The sequence below is a fragment of the Neofelis nebulosa genome, chromosome 7 (genome assembly GCF_028018385.1).
Source record: "Neofelis nebulosa isolate mNeoNeb1 chromosome 7, mNeoNeb1.pri, whole genome shotgun sequence".
Lineage (NCBI taxonomy): Eukaryota > Metazoa > Chordata > Mammalia > Carnivora > Felidae > Neofelis > Neofelis nebulosa.
Genome location: NC_080788.1, coordinates 101,286,905 through 101,313,706, shown reverse-complemented (window position 1 = coordinate 101,313,706; position 26,802 = coordinate 101,286,905). Strand labels below are relative to the sequence as shown.

General features: G+C 35.3%; 1 protein-coding gene across 1 annotated transcript in view; it reads left to right on the top strand.

The window, feature by feature from the left end:
* Nucleotides 1-26,042, top strand: part of ERO1A (endoplasmic reticulum oxidoreductase 1 alpha) — a 46,727-nt gene extending 20,685 nt beyond the window's left edge. The window contains exons 5-15 of the mRNA XM_058739059.1: nucleotides 2,483-2,559; nucleotides 2,666-2,739; nucleotides 7,365-7,485; nucleotides 9,690-9,736; nucleotides 14,178-14,204; nucleotides 14,333-14,425; nucleotides 15,267-15,513; nucleotides 16,223-16,292; nucleotides 21,422-21,508; nucleotides 21,597-21,730; nucleotides 22,983-26,042. Of these exons, the coding sequence (XP_058595042.1) occupies nucleotides 2,483-2,559; nucleotides 2,666-2,739; nucleotides 7,365-7,485; nucleotides 9,690-9,736; nucleotides 14,178-14,204; nucleotides 14,333-14,425; nucleotides 15,267-15,513; nucleotides 16,223-16,292; nucleotides 21,422-21,508; nucleotides 21,597-21,730; nucleotides 22,983-23,043 (1,038 nt within the window). The 3' untranslated portion in view covers nucleotides 23,044-26,042. The remainder of the gene's footprint in view (nucleotides 1-2,482; nucleotides 2,560-2,665; nucleotides 2,740-7,364; nucleotides 7,486-9,689; nucleotides 9,737-14,177; nucleotides 14,205-14,332; nucleotides 14,426-15,266; nucleotides 15,514-16,222; nucleotides 16,293-21,421; nucleotides 21,509-21,596; nucleotides 21,731-22,982) is intronic.
* The last annotated feature ends 760 nt before the right edge of the window (nucleotides 26,043-26,802 follow it).

Here is a 26,802-nt window from a genome sequence, read left to right as displayed (position 1 = left end):
TATGTATATAACACACATGTATATACACACCACACAACTAGAAGTATATCATTAGAGTCTAATGTTTGCTTTAATTTTTATAAAATTAACATGGTGAGATGCACAAATTTTAAGTGTACATTTGCTAAATGCATATACCTGTGTAATTTAGGCTTCTATTATAATATAAACATTACCATTACCTAGAAAGTTCCTTGGTACTCTGTGCTAGTCAATTTCTATTTTTTCCCTTAGGGGCAATCACTATTCTGCACTTTTTCACCATAGATTCTAAAGTAATTTCACTCATTTTTTTTCTTTAAAGATTTTATTTTTAAGTAATTTCTACACCCAATATGGGGCTTGAACCCACAACCCCAAGATCAAGAGTCACATGTTCTACCAACTGAGCCAGCCAGGCACCCCAATTTTGCTCATTTTTTATTCTATGTTTTCTTGTTCACATAAAAAGAATAAAGTCATAGCTGTTAATGTGTTGGCTCCAATGGCAGAACTTTGCACATAGTTAAATGATGCTATAATCAGCTGTTTCAAACAGAAAATCATTTAATTCAAAAGACTAATTTTTTGATGGACTCAGAACTTTTGGAAGTTCATTAAAAAAATTTTTTTTAATGTTAATTCATTTTTGGAGAGAGAGACAGAGCATTAACAAGAGAGGGGCAGAGAGGGAGACACAGAATCTGAAGCAGGCTCCAGTCTCTGAGCTGTCGGCACAGAGCCTGACACAGGGCTTGAACTCACATACCGTGAGATCATGACCTGAGCCTAAAGTTCGATGCTCAACTGAGCCACCCAGGTGCCCCAGGGAAGAGTCTCTTATTGATGGAATTCTTGTTTTTGGGGTGCCTGGGTGGCTTAGTTTGTTAAGTGTCTGACTCTTGGTTTCAGCTCAGGTTGTGATCTTGGGGTCCGTGAAATTGAGCCCCAGGTTGGGTTCCACACTGACAGGACAGAGCTCGCCTGGGATTCTCTCTCTCTCTCCCCCTCCCTGCTGCTTCAAATCCTCTGTCCCCCTCTCTCTCTGCCACTCGCCCACTTGTGTGTGCTCACTCTCAAACAAAAAAACATGAAAAATTTAAAAAAAGAAACTCTTGTTTTGTTTTTAATTGGATAAATTCATATTCCTACTTGAAATAGGTGCCTCTGTTCATTTTTTATGTGTTTTTAACTTTTTATCTTAAGCTAATTAACAGCTTATAGAAAATTTGCAGTATTAATAAAAGACATTTTGTGTACTTTACAGATTCACTGATTTTTAATATTTTGCCTCATTTGTGTTATCTTGTTTTTTCTGTATGCATATTCTTATTTTCTGAACCATCTGAGAGTACATTGAACACATATCCCTTCACCCCTTAATACTTAATTGCATAAAAAGAATTTTATTTTTGAAAAGTGTTCAAATTGAGCTGTCTTACAAATCAATGAATGTAAAGAAACAAAGTCGTTATTCAGTAAATAAATATTTCAAAAACGTATCATTTCAGTTATTTTAGGGTTCCCTTTTATCCTTGGAAGTATCATAGACTGGGCAGTCGTTTGCATGGTCATCCTAAGCGATAAGGGTGTAGTAGGCACCCAATAAATATTTGCTGATTGAATTTGTGACTTCTTCCAGTATGCCTTTCATCTCTGTGGTGGTGATGACTAGTGTGTTGTGAAATCTTATGATCCACATTCACTTTTCCCTGTGCCACATACACTCCCAGCAGAATAGTGTGTGTGCGTGTGTGTGTGTGAGTGAGTGTGAGTGTGCGTGTGTGACTTAAATATTGAGAAGAAATGCGGTTGTTACAGAATGTATTTTAAACACCTGAAGATACAAGAATACTTTTTATAAGACGTAGGCTCCAGGGCATATGTAGAATCATATTTAGAGTTGAGACAGACCTACACCCACATCATCTGGTCTAACCACTTATTTATGGACGAGAAAACTGGTGCTTGCAATTAAGCCATTAGAACAGTGGGAGGTTGCCTCCTGATGCCTTGCCCATTGTTCCGTCTACCTCAGAGATTTTCTTCATGAACAGCTTGTAATGAGTTATCAGAACTATATTCTTTATTTTGTGACCATTATAGTAAATGTTTTCATCAACAAAAGCAAGAGGCAGAGCCTTTTACTTATTTTTTTTTAGCTTCAGGGGAAATGAGGGCTTAATTTTTTTCAGGGTTTTTTTTTTTTTTTTTTTTTTTAAGAGAGATCACAGATTGGGGGGGGGTGAGAATCTCAAGCAGGCTCCACGTTCACCACAGAGCCCGACATGGGGCTCAATCCCACAACCCTGGGATCATGACCTGAGCTGAAATCAAGAGCCAGTCGCTCAACTGACGGAGGCACCCAGGCACCCCTGTTTTTTTTAAGTTTTGAAGCCACGGAAATGGTGCTAGGTATAAATGAAACTTAAATAACTTTGAACTTGAGAAAGTTTTAAAAACGCAGTAAGTTGTAATCCATCTATTCCCCTCTTCCTTTTAGTATTCTGAGGTAGCCAATAATCTCATTGAAGAATGTGAGCAAGCTGAACGGCTTGGAGCTGTGGATGAATCGCTGAGGTTTGATTTTTTTTTTTTTTTTTTTTGCTTTAGTATTTTATATTTTTTTCTTGTGAAATATTAATTTTAAAAAAATGATAACACTACTTGTTTTCTTCATTTGAAGCGAGGAAACACAGAAGGCTGTGCTTCAGTGGACCAAGCATGATGACTCCTCAGACAGCTTCTGTGAAGCTGATGGTATAACGCCTTTTATCGTGTGCATTTCGTTTCAAATTGTGCCTAAGGAAAGAAAAATCTTTTCAAATGGTTTTTAGAACTCAGTTTCTAAAGTTTGGCAGTGCCTCAAAAAACGAAAGGCAAAATTACCATGTGACCTAATAATTCACCTCCTAAGTATATATTGAAAAAGATTAAAGACAGGGGAACAGATACTCATATGCCCATATTCATGGAAACATTATCCACAGCAGCCAAAAGGTAGAAACGACCCATGTATCCATCAACTAATGAATGGACAAACAGAATATAATAAATATATACAGTGGAATATCATTTGGCCATTAAAGAAAAAAAGTTTGATATGCGTTGCAACATGGATAAACCTTGCAAATACTATGCTAAATGCAATAAGCCAGACACAAAAGGACAACTATCATGATTCCATTTGCATAAAATATTTAAGCAAGTTGATAGAGTAACCAGAGGTTAGAAGCAGGGGAGAACGGAGTGTTATTGTGTAATGGTTATAGAATTTCTGTTGGGGGTCATAGAAAAGTTTGGAAACCGTTGGTGGTGATGGTTGCACAACTGTTAAACACGGCTGAAATGTAAGTTTTACATTATACATGTTTTACTGAAGTTAAAAAAAAAAAAAAGCAAAAAACACCTCCGTTTCTGGAAAAAAATTAACCTCCTGAGTCTTACAGTTGTGCATATCTCAGTAATATGTATATGTAATTTTTGTAATATACACAGGCATTTGGCATAAATAGCTCAAATGTAGAGATTGCAAAAACCTGCTTTTGTTGCACTGGCCTTGGATTGTTACATATTTACCTTAACGATGGTGTGCGTTACTTTTGGGAAAGAGAAGAATGAACCATGAGTTGCTCTGAGGCATCTGGAGCTGGGCCAGAGTGCTGGTCGTGTTCATATCCAGGAGCCCTAGCACCTGTTGGCACCCTTTCATCAGATTTATGGATTCTCCTATTCTCCTGTTCCTAGTATCTTCCTTTTTCTAAGTTGAATGGTTAGCCTGTTAATTGGCTAAACAAAATCAAATCAGACTGAATTTTGATATCCTTCAGTGGTGCTCTTTTGAAGCAGATTAATGATCTTTTGAAAATCTTAGCAAAAAGAGTGGTACAGATCATTTTAATTGCAAGTGAGAGCCGAATCCTGCAATTCCCCCCCAAAGAGGAAGGCAAAGGGAAAGTACTTATTTTTAACCTGGTGGTTTCACTTTGGAAGAAAAAAAAAAAAAAAAAAAGAAAAACGTATGCTTCCCCTACTGTAAAACATGACCATGTTCTGTCAGATAATATTTATAATCCTGTGTTCACAATTCAAAATCAGAAAGCTCTGAAAAATGAGTATTTCCCCCCTAAGTTTAGCACAGACTCATTTAGTGTGAATATTCACCTGTTTCACCTGTTTCACTACACTGGTGTTTGATTAAAAGTTGCTCCCTGGTCCCTGCTGGAGTAATACTACTCAGTATATGTTGCATATACTGTAATACTTTTCTAAAATCTGAAAAGTTCTGAATTCCAAAACACATTTGACCCCAGGGATGTTGGATAAGGAGTTGTGGACTTACACCAAGGTTTAGACTAGTAAACTTAGGGAGATAAAATACTCTCTCAACCCCCTAATTTTACTGTCTTTTTCACAAAGATTCTTTGGCCTGAGTGTTACCGTGTGAGATAAAATTAAGCTTATAACATGCAGCACATTTTTTTAGACCTGCAGTGCTAGAGAACGAACAGTAATACTTTAACTTTGTTTATCATTGTTTTGAGGCTACATGCTTATATTTGTGTAGCAAGGACTGAGAATCAGTAATTCATTTGTTATCCGTGGACTTCTGTTATCTTGGATGAATCACTTGTCCATTTATATTTGTTTCTTCTGTTCAAGGAGGGTCAATATTAAAACAAAAAAGGATAGCTTTATAATGAAGAAATTATGTAAATAGTAGGTAGAAGACAAAAGGTGTTTTACACATTTTAATTAGAAATTTGAGCTTTTGTCATCTGGCAAAACATGGTTATTGCAACAATTATTTTTTATTAAAAAGATGAGGCAAGATGAAGTATTTACTATAAGTAAAATTACCAATTACCTAATGTTTACGTCTAATTAGGCAGAATATGAAAAATTTAATAAATTTCTTGGTGATTAGTTTTCTGTCTTAAAGTACTAGATGCTGAGCCGTTATTTGTAAATTTTAAAAATGAGAGTTTTTATGAATTTATTATAATTTGCTATATATACTGTGGCAATACTTTTAGTATTATTTGAGATGAATAGAATATCTGTTCCTCAACTAGAGGAGTTCATGCAAATTTTTTTTAATGTTTACTTGGTTAGAGAGAGAGAGAGAGCGTGAGCGAGTGTGAGTGGGAGAAGGGCAGAGAGAGAGGGAGAGAGAGAATCTCAAGCAGGCTCCACACCATCATCAGTGCAGAGCCTGATATGGGACTTGAACCCATGAATCATGAGATCATGACCTGAGCTGAAATCAAGAGTCAAACGCTTAACTTGACTGAGCCACCCAGACGCCCCTATGCAAATTTGTTTTTAAGTTTTTATTTCTACTTTTCCTAGTTATGTTAATTGCTACTTCTGCATGAAGTGTCAGTTATTTCTAGATGTTGTCACTGTGCTACTTCTAGAAGCAAAATTTCCTCTAATTTATGTCTCGAGTGTACTGTTAATTAGGATAAAACTAACCAAACTTAGTTTTATTTTTGTTTTTGTCATTGTGTTTAAAAATTTTATTTGAGAGAGAGAGAGAGAGAACAGGAGGGAGGGGCAGAGGGACAATCTTAAGCTCCATTCTCTACGTGGAGCCCAATGTGGGGCTTGATCCCATGACCCTGGGATCATGACCTAAGCCGAAATCAAGAGTTGGGCCCTCAACCTTCTGAGCCACCCAGGCGCATCTGTCATTGCGTTTTTAATAAGAAGTAGGTCTGTTGAGAGCTTGATGAACTTTCATGCATACGCCTGTGTGCTCCGATTTTGTCATCTACTTTGGCTGCTTTGAGGCATTTTTGCCCACTTCTTCATTATTCGTTCACGTTGTTACACCTTATAAATGAATAAGGGGGGATGCCTGGGTGGCTCAGCCTGCTTAGGATTCTCTCTGCCTGTACCGCTTGCTCTCTCTCTCTCAAAAAAAATAAAACAATATAAATGAATAAGCTGTTGATGTATATTAAATAATTTCCCAAAGCCCCTGGAGAACCAGGGCCATTTTTTGCTTTCAAAGTTATAATACATTATACAAATTTATATGAGAACATATGAGAAACCAATATCCCACCAATTTTTTTTTAAGAGAGAAAGAGAGAGAGCCTGTGCGTGCACGTGAGTGGGGGAGGGGCAGAGGGAGAGAGAATCTTTTTTTTTTTTTTTAATTTTTTTTTTTTAACGTTTATTTATTTTTGATACAGAGAGAGACAGAGCATGAACGGGGGAGGGTCAGAGAGAGAGGGAGACACAGAATCTGAAACAGGCTCCAGGCTCTGAGTGGTCAGCACAGAGCCTGACGCGGGGCTTGAACTCACGGACCGCGAGATCATGACCTGAGCCGAAGTCGGACGCTTAACCAACTGAGCCACCCAGGTGCCCCGAGAGAATCTTAAGCAGGATCCACACTCAGCCCAGAGCCCAACACAGGGCTTGATGTCACAACCATGAGGTCATGATCTGAGCCGAAATCAAGAGTAGGACACTTAACCAACTGAGCCAGCCAGGCGTCCCTCCCACCAATTTTTGTATGTTTTTCATTAGTGTCTAATTGCTTATCTTTTCATTTTATTAGATAGTCTTTGTACTTAACAATTTTGTTGATTGTATAATGGTCTGTTAAGATATGTCATAATACCACTAGCTAATATGTTTTATATTCTTACTGTTGTTCTAAGCTCTACACATAGAAACTTAAATCACAGTAGTGTATATCATCCCCATTTTATAAATGATGACACCAATGGCTAGAATATATGTAATTTGCCCTGAGTTCCACACTGAATACGGAGTAGGGACTGGATTCTAACCCACGCACTCTGGCTCCAGAGCCCAGGCTCTGCTCTGTTGGATGTTTCCGTTTGCTTCTGATTTTCCCTTTAATAAATAGTGCTGATGCTAATACCCTGCTTATAATTTTTGCATGTTTAGGATGATACCTTTGGGACAGCTTTGTAGTGGATCTTAATGGTGCTCGTGTTAAGAAGGAAGTTTTTGGCAACAAGCAGTGTATGGTAGTCATGATCTTCATTTACCTTAGTTACTGATGAATTGCTTGTGGTTAATGTGGGTGGGGGGGGGTGGAAATACACAGTATATTCTTTGCCTGGATAGTTTATGAGAATTGAACTACCATATTTCTCCAATTCTAAAATTCACGTATTCCTATTTTTCATCATTTTTAAAAGCAGGATGCTTTTGCAACTAGTGAGTACATTTAATGTGGCTGTTTGTTCCTTCTCTCATCTCTCTTGTAAAAGGTTGTTTTTAAAGTCTGGATGCACTGTTACATTTGTAGTGCCTTAGAATCAGTGGAGTACAGTCTATTATACCAGTTTTTTAAGGTAACTGAAGGAAAAGACTTAATGAAACATTTTATTTTACAGATATACAGTCTCCTGATGCCGAATATGTAGATTTGCTCCTTAATCCTGAGCGCTACACGGGTTACAAAGGACCAGATGCTTGGAAGATATGGAATGTCATCTATGAAGAAAACTGTTTTAAGTATGGGTCATTTCATTTAGAAAATCCTGAAAGATACAGTGATTTCTCTAAACAAACAAAATCATAATGACTCTAAATTGCAAATCACATTCACTTTGTTAAAGGATATATTTGGACATAGAAAATACTTATTAATTAATCTAGTTCCCCTCTGGAGAAACATGTGGACATGACTTTCAACAAATATTTTTTTTCTTCTTTAAAAAACAGAATAGTGTTAGACTTTTAAGGGAGTACTGTGGACATTTCATACATGTTCCTTCGGTGGATTATAGAATCTCATTTTATAGATGAAGTAACCTAGAGCCAGCCAGGTTTATTTCATTTCCCAAGATCAGGTAGTTAGTAATAGAGAATAGATTACTGATTCTCTTTTTGGTACTCTGTATTCGTCTTTTTGTGGCTATAGCTATTTTACCTGCTTTCAAGTTGAAGTTAAATTAATTTCAGAGAATAATTATAATGGGTAACACTTGAACACTCACTGTGTATCAGTTTATTTCTTTTTTTGACTTGAATTTCTCCAGTTTTGAAGTGGAGAGTTTTCATAATTTACTCATCTCTGCCATGTGTTTAATTTAAATTCCCTTGTTTATTATTAGGGATGTTTGACATATTGACTCACTTTAAAGGTGTTTTTTTTTTTCATAGATTTATTTTTAAGTAATCTCTTACCCATCTAGAAGCTCGAATTTACAACCCCAAGATCAAGAGTCACATTCTCAGGGCGCCTGGGTGGCTCAGTCAGTTAAGTGTCTGACTCTTGATCTCAGCTCAGGTCATGATCTCAAGGTTGGTGAGTTCAAGCCCCACATGAGGCTCTGTGATTACATCGTGGAGCCTGCTTGGGATTCTGTCTCTCCTTCTCTCTGCCCCTCCCCTGCTGTGCTCTCTGTCTCTTTCAAAGTAAATAAACTAAAAGAAAGTATTTTTTATTTAAAAAAAAAAAATTTTTTTTTAACGTTTATTTATTTTTGAGACAGAGCATGAACAGGGGAGAGGCAGAGAGAGAGGGAGACACAGAATCTGAAACAGGTTCCAGGCTCTGAGCTGTCAGCACAGAGCCTGACGGGGGGCTCAAACTCACGGACCGCAAGACCATGACCTGAGCCAAAGTCGGACGCTCAACCGACTGAGCCACCCAGGCGCCCCAAAGAAAGTATTTTTTAAAAAGAGTCACATGCTCTACCAACTGAGCCAGCCAGGTGCCCCTGAAGGTTTATTTTTTATTTAATTTACTTACTTTGTTTATTTTTTAAAGGTTATTTATTTTTGAGAGAGAGTGTGAACAAGGGAGGGGCAGAGAGAGGGGGAGACAGAGAATCTCAGGCAGGCTCCACACTGTCAGTGCAGAGTCCAACACTGGGCTTGAACCCATGAACTGTGAGATTATGACCTGAGCTGAAACCAAGAGTTGAACGCTTAACCACCTGAGCCACCCAGGTGCCCTTGAAGGGTATTTTTTTAAATGTGAACTAAAATAGGGGTGCCTGGGTGGCTCAGTCGGTTGAGCGTCTGACTTCAGCTCAAGTCATGATTTCCAGCCCCATATCGGGCTCACTGCTGTCAGCAGAGAGCCTCCTTCGGATTCTGTGTCCCCCTCTTTGTCTGCCACTTCTTCCCAGCTTGCGCTGTCTCTCAAAAACAAATATATCTGAAACAAAATACCTTTTACTAAAATCATAACAAACTTGGTGGCCACAGGGCAAATTGATGTACCTAAGATTAACTAAGTGGAAAATAATTTACCCACACTACTTTTTTCCCCTTTTTATTTGAATGCTTGGGTTGAGTATTTACATTTTTGTTTGTTCGTCTTTCACTTAGGAGTGTGCTTTGTGCCACACTCAAACACACGCACATACACATGTGTATATGTATATGAAATGTATATAGAAACATTTATGCCTCTAGGAGCAGAGCGTGACTGGTATTTTCTTCCTTTGTTTGAAGAAGTGATTAAGAAATGACTTTCTTCTGGCTGCTACAATGGGAAAAGATCAGAAGCTATTACTGCTAAAACAGATAACCACCCTCCCTTAAAGCAATTAGAGAAAACTAAATATTTTATAAGCTCAGTAAAACAGTTTGCTTTTGGATATAGTCATTAAGAAACTCTCTGAGATAATTTCACTTTTATTTAAATAATTGTAACATGATAGGTAACATAATTATATTCTATAATTGAATTCTTTTGTTTCTAGGCCACAGACAATTAAAAGACCTTTAAATCCTTTGGCTTCTAGTCAAGGTGAGTTATTTATTTGCACTGTTATATTATTTATCAGGCAGTGAACTTTGGTTAGAAGGAAGAGGAAGGCCAGGTAAGGGTTGGCAAGAGCGTTTGAGATCATATATTCCTATTTCCATGGAAGTTATGCCTCCCCCTTATAGAGAAATTGGTGTTTAAAATATTTATACTCCAGTAAGAAGTATTTGTGTAATGAAGTTCATGGTATTAGATTATCATAGCATGGAGATTGGGTTAAATATTTATTCTTCTATGCATTTTTATATAACATCTGTATTTAGTTTTTCACTGTTTTTGCTCATTTTCCAGTTAAATGAATATCCAAAAACATTCTGCCTCAGATCTTTCCCAGAACGTGAAATCATTGTATATATTGGGAGTCTGATTTAAAATTCACGTCTTTATGTTTCATTAACATTTTTCACTTTCTCCATACGCTCAAGGTCTTGCCCAAATGCTGCCTTTTCCGCTCTCCCTGACCCTCCTAACTGGAAGAAACCTCTCTGTCCTCATAAAGTGGTCTTATGCTTTTTCTTACCATCTTTCCACTGTGCAGCATTATTTTACTATTATGTATCTATTGATCCTACCTAGTACTTTGGACATATGGGGAGTATTTATTGGTTTCATCTCTTAGCAGAGAGCCTGACACATAGCAGATGGAGTAGTTTGTTAAATAAATGATTGATGAAAATTGCTGTCCTCATTTAATGGTTTTGTCTACAATCGTGAAGATCATTTGTTCCTTCAGCAAATGATTCCCCTCCATGTACTATGCGCTAGGCACTGTGAAGGTGCAGAGGGGTATAAAATTGAAACTCAGAAACCTTGCCCAGTCTGTAATAGGCAGAATGGTTTGTTGAGTAAACCATTTCAGTGTATGATTTCAGATTTTTTGCTTAGGAAATATATATCCCTGTTCTCTTAACATGTGGTTACTGATGAAATCTTTGATGTGCTTTTAGCAAATGTGTAAGGTTTTCATTTTAAAATTCATTTGAAAAGCTGCTGATCTCATAGAGTCAATAAACATAAATTTCCTCCTGGAAAGCAATAAGATTGCATCATTCCCTAAATGTTGGCAGACTAGTCTTTCTTAGATTTGAAATAAAAGAACATCTTTAAACAAGGGTTTGGGTTTATATGGAGTCACATATGGTAACTCACTGGAAGCTATTGACTTAATATAAGATGAAATGCAAATTTCTAGGTAAGAGGGGATTCTCACTAGGAATTCACATTATGATCTGATAAATTAATTAACCACCCTCACTTATCTGAAAGATAAGTGGGAATAAGTTAAATGTTCTTCATTAAGAAACTGTTTAGATGATTTATGGTGTATTCATGTAGTAGACTGCAGCTGTTAGAAATGTTGCTGAAAATTTGTATTCATTTGTGTAAGTAGTGACCAATAGCACACTGAGGTATCAAACAGTATGTATATGTATATAGTATATATAATATGTTTTTGTAAAAACATACTTAATATAAAATCTAAATATCTATTTGCAAAGAAAAAGGACATTTACCAAAATGTAAACAGTATTTATATAGGGTGGAGGGAGTTATGAGTGACATTTTTTATTCCATCTGTGTCCTCCTTTTTTTAAAAAAATATATGTATTTGCAATGAGCATATGTTATTTTAATAATCCAACAATGATGGCATTGAATCAGCGTGGGCAAACGAAGACAGGTTTTTAATAGTAACTGAACAGTTGCTTACAAACCGCTGAACTGTGCCTCATTTGAATCATAACACATAGTCTTTAAAAATATTCCTGAATAAGGTAAAGATTCACAATGTCAGTCTGGAGGTTTCAAAGCAAGAACACAAATCTTTAGCAGAAACTGTGTTACAGATTTAGGATAAATAAACGTGGAAAAAGGCTCTGCCAACCAAATAACCGTTAAGTCCTTAAGATACTTGAGAGTACTCTCAGATGATAGATTAGATTTTTCTCTCCTGTCAGCCCATATTAAATCTTGTACAAGCTAAAACCACTCCTTATCCAGGCTCTTGGAGATGATGCCCTTGAGGCAAATCAGGCATAATTCCTATTATGCCTAGATACTAGATAGAGTTGCTCTCACAAGTGTCTTACTGTCAGATTTTGCTTAGGCGGGTGAACTGATGGACTAAAACTAACCATTATTCAGAGTCTTATTTTTATGGAAGTATAGCATTTTAAAGTGACATCTGGAAGGAGTTTACAATAATAAACATTTTGCTTTGTTTTTCAGGAAAAAGTGAAGGTAAATATAATTTCTTTATCATATGTTATATATATGTTTGCAGATACATTCAGATGTTTATTTGGCAAACTTTTCTTCCTACTCTGAGACTCATGTCTAAGATTCCGGAGGTGAAAGCACAGATTAAGAGAAAATTGACTGTGCCTGGGATCAGGCAGTAGAGACAACCTGCCTCAGCCTCTCATAATTCACTTGTGCATTTTACCTATTGCACATGGAAGCTAGGCATTCCTCCTGACCCCTATCAGGGAAAACTCCCTCTCCTTTACTCCTCGAGCAGAACTCTAGGATCCGCTGGGCCCGTATCAGAAGCTTCTAATGCTATCATGGGGACCCTGCCCTCATGACCTCAGTTAATCTAATCACCTCCCAAATCCTCCCCCTCCAAATACCATCACATTGGGAGTTAGGGCTTCAACATACGAATTTTAGGGGGGACATATTCATCCATAACAGCCTAAATTTCTGGATCAAAAGTTATAGACATTTTAGGCTTCTCATACGTATCACCAGGTTGCATTTTGTCATTGAAAGGATGTGCTAATTTACATCCCTTCCAATCAATGTGCAGCTAGTTTCACCTGATCGTTTTCAAGTGACAATTGAGTATTGTCATATTTTTATCTTTGCTATTAAAAGTGGTATATCTATAGTTTTAATTTGCATTTTTATTACTAGTGAAATTGAGTAATTTTTATCTGTTATTACCATTTGTAGTTTATCCTTTGTGAATTTTCTACTATTATTTGCCTGCTTTAAATAGGCACTCTAGCATTTTTATTTAGTTTATGAGCTTTTTATGTATTTAAGATATTATCCCTTTGTTATATTTGTAACATACATTCTACCTACTTAGTTGTTTGCCTTTTACTTTTGCTTGTAAGGCTTTCTGACAAATAGATGTTTTAAGTTTTTAGATAGTCTAATTTATTGCATACTTGTCATTCCTTCTATTACTTTTATGCTTGTTTAGTTCATTTTTAATATAAATACAAGGAACTTTAGTCAAAAGAACTGTATAGTACAACGTTTGCCATCTGTAGTAAATGCATGCTTAGAATCTTTACCTAGTTATAAAAATTATACCCGTGCCTTTTTATGTTATTTCAAATAAACATTTTCATGTATTGTCATGCTCCATATTCTTACCATTTTAAATAGTTTTATATTATTCTACCATGTTACCTAGTTATATAGTATTCTGTCGTGTTAATTTAGCCATTATTGTACATTTTGATTATTTCAGGTTTTAAAAGTTACATGTAATCATTGTACAAATTATTGACTCCTTCATCATTTGAGTTATTTCTTTAGAACATAATTCTAAAAGCAGAATTACCACGTCTAAGTATAGGAACAGTGATCTGATTGGGTCATAGAATATAAGCGATATTTGGTATTATAACATTTCCATGTATTGCTTCTTTGATATACTGAATGGCATAAAATGGCATAAGCTGAATGCAAATAATACACTACCAATTCTATTTCATAAATTCTATTTACTTTCAAATTTAGAAAAGCATATGAGCTATTAATTTTCATAGCATCACCTGTGTTCTGACCTCACGTAAAACATTTTACCTGGAAAGTTATGAGACCTGGGCTACCTAAGGCAATGCTGACTCCTTTTAAAGACTGGGCAAGAGTGGGTGCCTGGGTGGCTTAACCCTTAGCATCCAACTCTTTTTTTCTTTTCTTTACTTTTTTTTTTTTTAAGGTTTATTTATTTTTGAGAGAGAAAGAGAGAGGGAGGCAGAGGAAGGGAGACACAGAATCCAAAGCAGGCTCTAGGCTCCAAGCTTTCTGCACAGAGCCCAACGTGGGGCTTGAATAACCAACTGAGCCACGCAGGCACCCCTAAGCATCCAACTCTTAATCTCACCTCAGGTCTTGAGACCACAGTTGTGAGTTCAAGCCCCCATGTTGGGCTCTGCACTTGGCAGGAAGCCTATTTAAAAAAAAGAAAAGAAAAGAAATAAAATAAAGACTGAGCAAGAGAATGGTATTTAATTGAATCCACACCAAGAACTTCTCTCCTTTCTTTGGAGAAATTGCAAATAAAAATTTGACCTTTTGTTAATTCTTAAATCACTGTTTGGCACAAATTTGCTGTTATATATTGAAAAACTTACATTTTGGCATTTTTACAGCTTTGTGACTTATTTTCTTTCAATTTCAGAGAACACTTTTTACAGCTGGCTAGAAGGTAATTGGAAACTTTTAAGCAAATTTAAATGTTAAAAATGTTTTTCATTTTTAAAGACATATGAAATTAATTTTATAATGGTACAAGTTTCACATATGAAGTTTCTCTTACTAAATTACTATTTTTAGGCCTCTGTGTAGAAAAAAGAGCATTCTACAGACTTATATCTGGCCTACATGCAAGCATTAATGTGCATTTAAGTGCACGATATCTTCTACAAGGTATGTGACTTTCAATGCTATTTATTTTACCACATTTATTTTCAGATATTCTTAAAATGTTTTGGTATTTACCTTAATGGGAAAAAGTTGACCCTATTGAATATTAGGCAGTAAAAATTCATTCTTAACTGGTAGTAATCAGGAATGTAGGAACTGTATTATAAGGACATGTTCAGCATGATCAGAGCTCTCTTTACCTTCTTTTAAGAAACTGCTCAAAATTGTACACATCACTTTGGAAATATTCTTTTGTTACGGGAGTTAAAATAGCTCCTAAAAGTACAGTTTGTTATTCATTAGATATTACTGTATTAAAACCCTTTTATTTGTGTGCCAGCTTTAGGCCTGGAGTTTAATGGGTAAAAGCATTTCCCATTTCTCTTTATGTTTTAAAAGTGCTGTTGCAAAACAAGACCACGGTTGATTTTCATCAGCAACCTATTTCTTCTGGAATTTAAAGTAGCTCTATGTCTCAGGAGCAAAATATAGTAACTATAATTTTAAATAGGGCTTCAAACTTATTAGTAATTTTGGATAGTCATGTTTAAATTGTGTATTTTGGTTTTATAAATGTGTTTATATTCAAAAATTTGATTTTTGTGAAACCATATCTCTCAGTACCACAGTGAATTTATTTTTCTTTTAAGGATGGATCCTAGAAGATAAAATATTAATGTAGAACTATTAAAATTTAAATTGCAAAAGCACGTTTCATTGTTATATATTTTAAAATACAAAACGAAACTAACTTCTGTAGGCATAAATAACCCAATGTAAGTAAACTGAAAGTTAATTTTAAAATTCAGATTTTAATATTTATTTAATTTTTCTTTGTTCTTAGAAACGTGGTTGGAAAAGAAATGGGGACACAACATTACAGAATTTCAGCAGCGGTTTGATGGAATTTTGACTGAAGGAGAAGGTCCAAGAAGGCTTAAGAATTTGTATTTTCTCTACTTAATAGAATTAAGGGCTTTATCTAAAGTGGTACCATTCTTTGAGCGCCCAGATTTTCAACTCTTCACTGGAAATAAAGTTCAGGATGCAGAAAACAAAATGTTACTTCTGGAAATACTTCATGAAATCAAGTAAATTGCATATTACAACTTGTACAACTTAAAATATTAATAGAAGAGTGACAGGCGGTATCCAAAGTTCAATTCTTGAACATTGAATTTAAAGAAGGGAAAATTATAAAAAAAAATAATTAGAAGTTAATTTTGCACATAGGTCTTTTAGAATTGCATTTTGTTTTTGTTTTGACTTAGGTACTATGAGCCACAAGTTTTTAAAGAATTATTCTGGTAGTACTTGATACCTACATTATGTTCATATTCGGTTGAACACACTGGGTTTGGGGCCAAACTTCTATTTTATGTAGTTGTTTTAGATTTGTGGATAAGAATTTGTTTTGGGGCAAGAGTGTTGATTTTACTGTATTTTCTTTTCTTTTAAAAAAAAAACATTTTTTTTTTTTTTAACGTTTATTTATTTTTTGAGAGAGAGAAATAGAGTGCAGCTGGGGAGGGGCAGAGAGAGCCGCAGACACAGAATCCAAAGCAGGCTCCAGGCTCTGAGCTGTCGGCACAGAGTCCAATGCAGGGCTTGAACTCACTAACCGTGAGATCATGACGCGAGCTGAAGTCGGAGCTCAACCTACTGAGCCACCCAGGCGCCCTTATATTTTCTACTCTATTTAATGATATTATTCATCACCGACCTGTGAAATGTTTTATTAGCGGGACTTTTAATATTTTATAATACCTGAAAATGAATCTTCTCTGTTTTGAAATGCAGGTCATTTCCTTTGCATTTTGATGAGAATTCCTTTTTTGCTGGGGATAAAAAAGAAGCAAACAAACTAAAGGTAATGATTTTATACTTTAACTTAATTTTTAGTTTCAAACTCTTATGCAGGTATGAATATAAGCCCATGTATTTATAATTAACAATAAATCTTATTATATAAATATGAAATTATATGAAAAGCCAGAGTCATAAACTTTCTTTTCCTCGAAAAAAGGAAGTCCAAATGCAGGTCAGCTTAATATCTAGTTTGTGTTGTGTTCAAAGTTAACGACTGAAATCTGTGTGTCACTGCACACTTTACAGATGGCTTTCACATTGATGGTCTCGTAGCAAATAGAACTTGTAAATTAAGGGAGAGGAATCTAGAGCATGAATGACAATATTAGTCTGTCTTTCTGAAAGTGGTTTTGGTTAAATTACAAAGATCCTCTTTAGGGAGAGAGGGCACAGTGTTTGTCATTTATCTCATTCAGCAGGTATTAAAGCTATTTAGGAAAGCCAGCATGTAGCCATGGGAAGAAAAGACATGATACCCTACAAAATGAGGATTGTCTCTTAATAGGGGTATAAGCTCAGGCAAAGACCATTTTTGTGTATTTTTGCATCAAAATCCTACAAATATAAAATATTACTAGGAAGATTTATTAAACACTCACTATATGCAAAATAGGATTCTTTCATTAAAGGAAGGGACAGCTTCTACCGTCAGCAGACTCCAGTTTATTTGGGGACTCAAGTAAAATTATGTTACTGTTCTTTGTTACAAAACTATAAGTAAGGAAAGGCAGGTGGCCCTCGGGAGCTCTGGGCTTGATCTGATTTTTTTCAGAATATTTATGGCAATATTCCTCTGTTTTGTTATTCTTTGTTTCTTTCTATAGGGAAAGAACCTGATTTTATGCAGTTTGCAAACACAATACTTTTTGCACTCTTTTTTTTTTTTTTTGCTATGAAATAATAGTTATTTTTGACCTCCCATCTACCTCCTACTGAAAGCATTCTTGCTAGAAATACATACTTCAGTGCTTATATAACTTCCCAGGCAGCTTCCAGGAACTTAAAAGTGAGGGGGAAGATACTGTAAAAAGACTTTTTTCTACTATTTTCACTGTCATCCTTATTTTTAGTATACTAGCTGTTTTATAGGAGCTTGTTTTGCATCAACTCTTTTTATATTGTGCAGATTAGAAATATTTCTCATAATGTTTTAATTTTATCAAAACTCTGAAACACTCAGTTTTTTGTTTTTTTTTTTTCAAGTTTAATGACATCTTTGACTATCCATCAAGGTTCGTCTCAGGATCCATATAAATGCAGTCTCCCAGAGTTCTATCTCCGGCTTGGAGATGTCCAATGTGGATCAGCCCTTGTGACTGTGGGATAGGTTGAGCCAAAGGAGCCCTGGCCTTTTGGTTTCAGGACGATATGGACATGCTAAGCCCTAGGGCCTTGGCAGTGGGGTCCGCCCAAGACCTGTTTGGAGGATGGGCCAGATGTAGGGGTGGGGAGCTGGCCTCCTTGATGGGCCTGGGGAAATGAAGAAACACATCTCCATGCCACATTGGTCTCGCTCCCATTGTGGAAATATTGAACGTACTTTGGTCATGGCTGTAGCCATTCCCTCTCCCTGACTATGTGTCTGACTCTGCCTTCATTGACACTTAGGAGTCATGGAGCTGGCATCCACTCAGTGGGCTCCTAAGGATGGGGGAACACTCATCTTTGATGTCCTATGGAGTTTAATAGGAATTTTTCAGAATTCAGATTTCTGAATTCTTTTATAATAAAGAAGTAAAAAAACAAGAAAATTTGTTAATATCAGAGAGTTTACTTTCTTATAGTAGTTTATGGTGAACACATTGGATTTGAACAGTCACATTAAGTTTTATTTTTTATAATTAATATAGGGTGTTATATTAGTTTCGGGTATGTATAAATTCATTTTAAAATCTCATCTTGGGCACCTGGGTGATTCACTCGGTTAAACATCTGAGTTCGGCTCAGGTCATGATCTCATGGTTTGTGAGTTCAAGTCCCACATCAGGTGAGCTCAAGCCCCGCTTGGGGTGAGCCATGCTTCTCTGTCTCTCTCTCTCTGCCCTTCATGGGATTCTCTCCCTCACTCTCTCTTTCTCTCCCTCCCTCCCTCTCTCTGCCCCTTGCTCACTTGTGCCCCTTCTCTCTCAAAAAAAATCTCATCTGCTTTATACTCTGTCAATGTATGGTTAGACATAGAAGACTGCATGAAAGAATTGTTTAGTGTTCAACTCAGAATAGAGTAGGATCTCACTTGAAGGCTTTTAAAACATTTAAGGATTGGGTGAGAATTGTGTTTTGGTCAGTTGGTTTCACTGAATATAAATTACGGTATGTAACCACAGCATGTTTGTTCATTCTACCCACTGACTATAATTTTAAGTACTGACCTAAAAGCTGTATACATAAACAAGGAGAATCTATAAGTGATTTAGGTTCTGGTTATTTTAAGGATCATAAATTCTCCTAATCCAAGATAACTTTGGAATATATTTAGGTTATTGGACATTGATATTTGTGAAGTCACAGATATTTTCTCCTGGTCTGATGTAGTAAATTCCTAGCTTATTAATTTGGTTCTGGCATATTAAATTCACATAAGCAATTGTGCTTTGCTTTAATTTTGCAATGTTATTTTGGCTATTGTAAGCAATCATGCTTACTCTCTGTGTATGCCATACAAAGATTTACTCAAGAGCTGCCATATTCAAGTATTTGAATTAACAAACATAGATCCAGATCCAGATAAATCCAGAATTTAGGTGTCTACAAAAGCAAGCACAGTCTTTTAGAACAGAGGGTTCCAACCTTTCCAACTATGTGAGTCCCTAAAGTCAAAAACTTTAAGCTCTCCCTATAAGACTAGTATTTTTTGTGTCTATAGATTATGACAATATAATTACCAAAAGGCTAAAATACATTTGGTAACACTTTTTAGGTAAAAGTTGTGTTTTATTGATCATAGTATTTATATTCATTTGGAAATTTATAGTGCATACATGAGAGCTATTCTGTATGTAGGCAATGCTTGTCTACATATGGATTTTGTAGGCCCTTGTAATTATTGAACCCTTCAGAGGTCAGCACTTCATAGGATGGGGACATCTGCTTTAGAGTAATTTTACTATGCTGTTATTATTAAAAGTGTGATTAAAAAAATTTTTTTTTAATGTTTTTATTTATTTTTGAGAGAGAGAAAGAGACAGAGTGCAAGCTAGGGAGGGGCAGAGAGAGAGGGAGACACAGAATCCGAAGCAGGCTCCAGGCTCTGAGCTGTGAGCACAGAGCCTGATGTGGGGCTCAGACCCACAAACCGTGTGATCATGACCTCAGCTGAAGTCGGATGGTTAACCGAATGAGCCACCCAGGCGCCCCGAAGTGTGATTTTTCTTTAATTCAAGGTTAAAACACAAGTTTAAAGGAAATCATAAATCACCAAAATTTACTTAGAGTAATATTACTGGGTAAATATTTTTAAAAAGTAGGTTTAAAATTCAGATTACCTCTTACTGAACTCAGTGCAAAAGGTACAGAAACATAAGATGTAGAATATTGTTAACAAATGGTAATATTATTGACTTGGGCTTTATACTAAATTAATACAAAATTTATATTAATAAAGATACAAGATCTGGGATCCTAGAAAAAAATCTTTTGTACATTACACCTACTTCAAAGCCTCAAGCTGAATAAAGCATCTAGGGAAGAAGTATCCTCAGGATGAATTGTGAATACACTTTGAAAGTGGGTTCCAGTCTTTGCTGATTTATTCCCATTTTAAAGTCATTGGTCCTGTTCTCTTCTGGTTTTGCCCAGTATGTGGTTTGTCACATTTAAAAATAGAGAAGTGCTACACACTCCTCAAATTGTGGGCTGATTGGTACAATGGATATTCAGTCAGAAATGTATGTCAAATTTCCTGCTTAAAGCTTGGGATTCCAGTACAAGTCCAGGACAGAAGGAGTCACTTGGCAAACTAATAATTTCCATTGGAGTAAAAGTAGGATGTGTTCTTGGTTTCCTGTCTTTTTTACTTATTCCTTAAGGACATATACTACTTTTGGATGATCTGGATTAATTTTGTCCTATTATAAACAATGTAATACCTTAGTGTTATAGAATATATACCTACATATTAAAAGTATAAAACCAAAAAGGGAACAATAAACATCAAATTCAGAATAATTATAGAGAGTAGGATACAGGACTTTGGAGGCATACATAGAGGTTTCTGTGGTAATTGTGATAGTTTCTTTTAAAGATTGGTGACATCTTTCACCAATGTGATGAAATATAGGATGTTCACTATATTCTGTATATTTCTGTATGATAATATTAATTATAAATATATTTAAAAATAAAAATATGGTAAAATATTAATAATAAAACATCTGATTGTTTTACCTAATTAATACCAGAAAGCAAAGCTTTAACTTTTATGAAGCCAAATTTTGAAATTTCTCCCTCCCTCTCTCCCTCTTTCTTTTTTTTTTTTTTTTTAAGTTTATTTATTTATTTTTGAGAGAGAGCAAGAGATAGAAAGGGAGAGAGCTTGAGCGAGGGAAGGGCAGAGAGAGAGGGAAAGAGAGAGAATCCCAAGCTGGGGCTAGAACTCACAAACTGCCAGATCATGATCTGAGCCAAAACCAACAAGAGTCGGATATTAACCAAGTGAGCCACCCAGGTGCCCCTTTTTTTTCTTTCTTGGTAAATGATGCCATTCTACCCCTGTCCCCCTTCTTGTGATATTTACATATAGTTAATAATCACATAAAGCAAAACATCTCAACTCAGTACCTTTTTGTATATTTGCAGATAGTTTAGTTTCTGAGTCAGGCAGGCCAGGGGTCTTTGTTTGCTGTTTCCTACACATGGGAGTTTAGGCAACCTAACCTCTCTGAACCTTGTTTTTTTAATTCACGTAGATTATAATAACATTTACTTTTGGATTTGCGGGGAAGTTAAAATGAAATTGTGTATGTAGATTCTGGTACACAGGGGTGCTCAGTGAATGTGGATTTTAATTCTCTTCCCCTTTTTCAATCCCCTTTAGTCCCCTGCACAGTGCTGGACACATAGAAGGCACTCAGAAAACACTTAGTGTTTGATTATATGCTAAATATAAATAAAATCTCGTTAAATTGTTTTCAGGAGGACTTTCGACTGCATTTTAGAAATATTTCAAGAATCATGGATTGTGTTGGTTGTTTTAAGTGTCGACTGTGGGGAAAGCTTCAGGTAAATAAATCTAGCTCAATCTTATTTTTCATTTATTCTCTACCCAAAGAATTTTCTGACTTTTTTTTTTTTCTTATTTCTATTATAGATACAGGGTTTGGGGACTGCTCTGAAGATTTTGTTTTCTGAGAAACTGATAGCAAATATGCCAGAAAGTGGGCCCAGCTATGAATTCCATCTAACCCGACAAGAAATAGTATCATTATTTAATGCATTTGGAAGGTTAGTTTGAATGTACTTAAATTGTTTCTGTTAGCCAAGTAAATCTAGTGCAACACATACACTCTCAGATAAAACGGGTAAAGAATATCCTTTTTAGTGAAATTTTTTCACTACAGAATTCTGTGATCTTATGAAATGTAGGCACACACAATCATTAGATGATATTCTTTACTTTCGTCTATTGATTTTTATAATTATGATTAATTTATTGATTAGAATTCAGTATTCACATAAAATTTTACTGAATTTGTGTATATTTTTCTAATTATTTAAAAGTAGTTTTTGTGCTGCCCACATATTTTTTGAAGGTCCTGGAAAAAATCATGTTCAAAATAGGTATATGTATACAATTTCTTTGTGGATTCACCATTATGTGAAAAGGTTAATAATTCTTTAAAAATAATTTTTATAAAATGATTGGAAGATAAACTTGAAATAAGGAACTTACATTATACTTTATACATTATAATGTATACATTATACATCTATACTTTATGTATAGATGCATTTCCTGCTGACTACTGTTTGTAGAGAATGCAGAGATTTATACAAACAACATTTTCTAAGGATGACATTTCTTCACTTTAAAAAAAATATGATTTAATATTTTGGGTTTGAAATAATTGACCTTCAAAATTATTCTCTAGTACACAGAAACTTAACGTTTTAGTTCATTGAGAATTATGGTACTTTTTTCATGGTGGAGAGCAGAATAAAATACACTTCAAAATAATAATCAAACTCTTATAAAAAGTAGTGAAAACAATTTGGTCACATATTTACTATTGTCACTCTTTGTAGTCCAAAAGCTTTGATTCTTTGTGTATTTACTAAATATGGAATATTGATGAGTTTCACTATTCATATACTTATGCATATTTAAACTACATATTTTAATGCTTATGTAATTTATACTTATGTACTTTAAATGCTAAGCATGTGACTATACTTATGAATACTTTAAATATCTAAGTATTTTAGTGTTTATGTACTTTATAATTCTGTATTTTAAACCTTTAATACTAAGTTTTCAATACTTAAAAATAATTAATTTCAGGGCAATATTATCTTAGTTCTACCACATCAAATTAAGAACTCAAGTACGTCAAAATTGACTACGTGGTTTATACATCTTTAAATTTACTGAAATAAATTACTTGAAAATTTTTCTGTGCTCTAAAAAATGCAGAGTTGAATAACAGAAAAGATATCTATGATCATTTCTGAGTGAAATTTTTTTGTTTGTTTACAGAATTTCCACAAGTGTGAAAGAATTAGAAAACTTCAGGAATTTGTTACAAAATATTCATTAAAGAAAACAGAAAACAAGTTGAAATGTGCCTGTTTCTGGACTATGAAGGCCAAAGAGTGGAATTTCATTCAGAGGCATATGAGCAATGACATTCTTAAGCCAAACATTTTATATAAAGCTGCTTTTGTAAAAGGAGAATTATATTGTTTTAAGTAGACAATTTTTTTTAATTGTGTTAAGTCTGTGTACAATATTATTGTGAGTAAAAGTAATACTTTGTTGATGTGGTAAAAATTTTAAAGTTTAACATTGAATAAAATGAGGATTATCAAATTCATATATGTTAAAACTAAGTAAATGTTGTAAGTCTCTCAAGAATTTTGTGTTAAGAAGATGTAATATAAATAAAGCTATGGTCGGTGTGTTGACCGCTTTATAGGAAAATGCTGAGGAGGCTCATGAATAATCCATAATTAACAGCCTAAAATTTTTTAGTACATTGAGGGTTACCAGCTTTAGTGAAAAAAAAAAAAAATACAGAATGCCCAGTTAAATTTGACTTTCAGGTAAAAAATGAATAATGTTTTAAGGTAAGCTTGCTTTAGGCAATATTTGGGACATACTTACACCAAAAATTATTTCCTGTTTAAAATTCAGATTTAACTGGGAATCCTGTGTTTTATCTGGCAACCCAAAAAGTACATTGGTATGAAGTAAATCTGTTTTAGAATTATATTGCTATTTTGATTGGCTCGTTTTGGTGTCTAGAAAGATATAATACCAACTCAAAGACTTAAGGGATTTCTAAACATTGTGAAAAGTTGAATAGATTTATATATTTATTCTCCTAATACTTTACCTAGTGCTGAATAAAATTTGGGGGAAACTCTTTATTTTTATATGATTTCAAATTTACAGAAAAGTTTCCAGGATAGTACAAAGAACTCTTTTACCCAAATTCACGAATTGTTCACACTTGCTTCATCTTTCATGCTCTCTCTGTATATATACAGACATATACTGTTTTTTCCTAAATCATTTGCAAGTCCGTTTCAGGCATCATGCCCTTTGAGCCTTATAAATACTTCAGTGTGTAATACTGAATAATTTTTTTAAATGATTTTTTCAGGAAAAAATAAAAGTGGAACTATCATACGGTAAGCCTTAGAATAAGGAATCATTTTGAGTTCCACTGTAAAGTTCTTTTTGAGTTTGTTGCCCTTTTAATGCCTGGTATGTATAGTCATAGGGCGTATAATTTTTTTTGTATGTGAGGTTCATTTCCTTTTTCTCCCTAAAACTTAACCAATTTCGGGAGCTTTTCATTAGTGGCAGTCCTTCAATGATAAAAATATTTGAAGAAGTATAAGAATTTTGATCACATGGTAATTGTGAATGAAAAAAACTATACCTCAAAAGGATGTGCCCTCTATGCGTTTTAGCAGGTGTATCATGTTGAGATGTCACATTATTAATAAAGCAGGATTTATTTATATAATGGTTTAGAAATATCATTTTATAGTGCTGTATACTTTTTCTTTTCTGTGCCCTTTCTAAAGCCTGGCGTAGTGCCAAGCACGTAGTAAGCACATAGTGGGTGCCCAATACATATTTGTTGAATGAATGTATGAATTTGTATTCAGTATATTTTAAATGAATAATCACAGAGCTAAGTTTAGCAATATGTCATATTTTCTTCCCACCCCTCATTTGAATAAGGCAGGAAAAGAAAGACATTTACTAATTAAGTCAATATTCTTGGAGACTCAAAGGAGTAAGGAGTAAGTGCCATGTGTAAAAGTTTAAAGGACATTTGTAGTATCTGAACATGTGGAAGATGGGTTTAAATGGTAATTTTGTCTGTATGCTGCTCAAACTTTCATGTCCTGCCCCTGCCCTCTTTTAAAGTCCGTTGTTTTGAAAGAGTATTGCCATCATCACTTTGTCGCCTCCCACTTGCTCCATAACCAAAATCTTGCTTTTGGCTCTGTTGTTCCTAACAATTGCTTCTTTTGAAGTCAAAAATTCAACTTATAAATTCACAGTTCAGTTCACAAGCCATTTGACTTTTGTTTTCCTGCATTTGACACTGTTGGCAGTCCCAGGGTTCCTTTTCTCCCCAGGGTTTCTTATATTTCACTCCTGGATACTTCCCTTTGTAGCTTCTTTTCATTAATGCCTTAAATGTTATTCCTCTGACTTTCATTCTTGCCCTTAATCACCACCACTTTTCACTCTTGAGTAATTCTGATTCAATGATTTCTAAATCCTGATTATTAGTCCACACCTGTCAATCCATCTGTTCACTACATGTCTTTACTGTTGTTCCACAGATGCTTGTATATCTTAATCACTCTCCTCCCAAATCGATTCTTATGCCCGTGTTCCTTACTCTGGCTAATTTCAGAACCATCATCATCTTAATTCTCTAGGCTCACTCCTCTCCATCTTCCCCTGTCCAGTCGGTGTCTAAGCGCTGTGGAGTTTATCTCCATTTCTGTCTTTCCCTTTTGTTTGCTCTAACCTAGAGCACTACACTAACCTGTCTCCTTATTCTCAGCCTGTCTCCCCTCGTGTGCCCCACCATGCTGCCACAGCAGGCTTTCTAGAAGCACTCTAACAAGGTCCTCTGATGTGTCTCCAGTGCCACCCCAGCCCCCATGCTCTGATAGAACACTTAATTCTTCAAATGTGCCAGGATCAGGCCTCCACACCTTGATGCATGCTGTTCTTTTTGCATCAGGTGCTCGAGCCATCCTTCCCCACCTGGAAAATTCCCGTGTCTCCCTGGAGGCCAGCAGAGAGCCCGTCTCTGTGAAATCTTCCTTATTTCACCCAAGGAGGATCGTCCAATTTCCTCTTAAATGTCACCACTGTAATTACAACCTACCTCTACTGTGTCACTTATTGTACTGTATTTTTTTTAAGCCTCCTTTACTAGAATGTGAGCTCCTTAAGGGCAGGAAAAGGAACTTTATCCATTTTTGCATCTCCATAGCATAGTTTTTGGCATATGAACCCTTAATAAATGTTTGTTGAATAAATTCCTTTTAAAATGACTTTATTGCATTAGAGGTCATACCTTCACTCGAAATATTCTTTACAACAAGAGTTAATAGATTCCCAAGGATTTGTGGACTTCAGGGGGGGTGGCCAGTAAATCTCCTGAAATTGCATTCAAAATTTGGTGTGGTTTTGGCAAATTATAAAGGGATTCTATTATGGAAAAAATAGTAAGAACTCTTCTTTTAGGGGAAAAGGCAACATCACTGAAGAATTTCTCAAGTAATCAATGACTAGCTGCCCAAGATTACAGGCTAAATTTATTCCTGTTTAAAATTCAAAGAGAAAGAGGTGTTGGAAGTCATGTCATACAAAAAAATTTTTTTAAGCATTGTACTTTTTAAAAAATTAGTTTTGTTGATGTTTATTTTTGAGAAAGACAACGTGAGTGGGGTAGGGGCAGAAAGAGAGGGAGACAGAATCTGAAGCAGGCTCCAGGCTCGGAGCTGTCAGCACAGAACCCCACACAGGGCTCCAACTCACAAACTGTGAGATCATGACCTGAGCCGAAGTTGGATGCTTAACCGACTGAGCCACCTAGGCGCCCCTTACAAAGATTTTTCTTAGCTAAATATTTGAATAAACCTACTATCACAATCATATTGCTATTTTTAAATAAAGTGTGTGCCAGTTCATGTCAAATTAGTGTACAATATTAAGAGACACGATGTCCAGATATAAGCTCACGAGAAGCAAACTATCATCTGTAATTCCTGATATTTTTCTCTTTTCTTTGGTAGCACCAGGGTTCTTATGC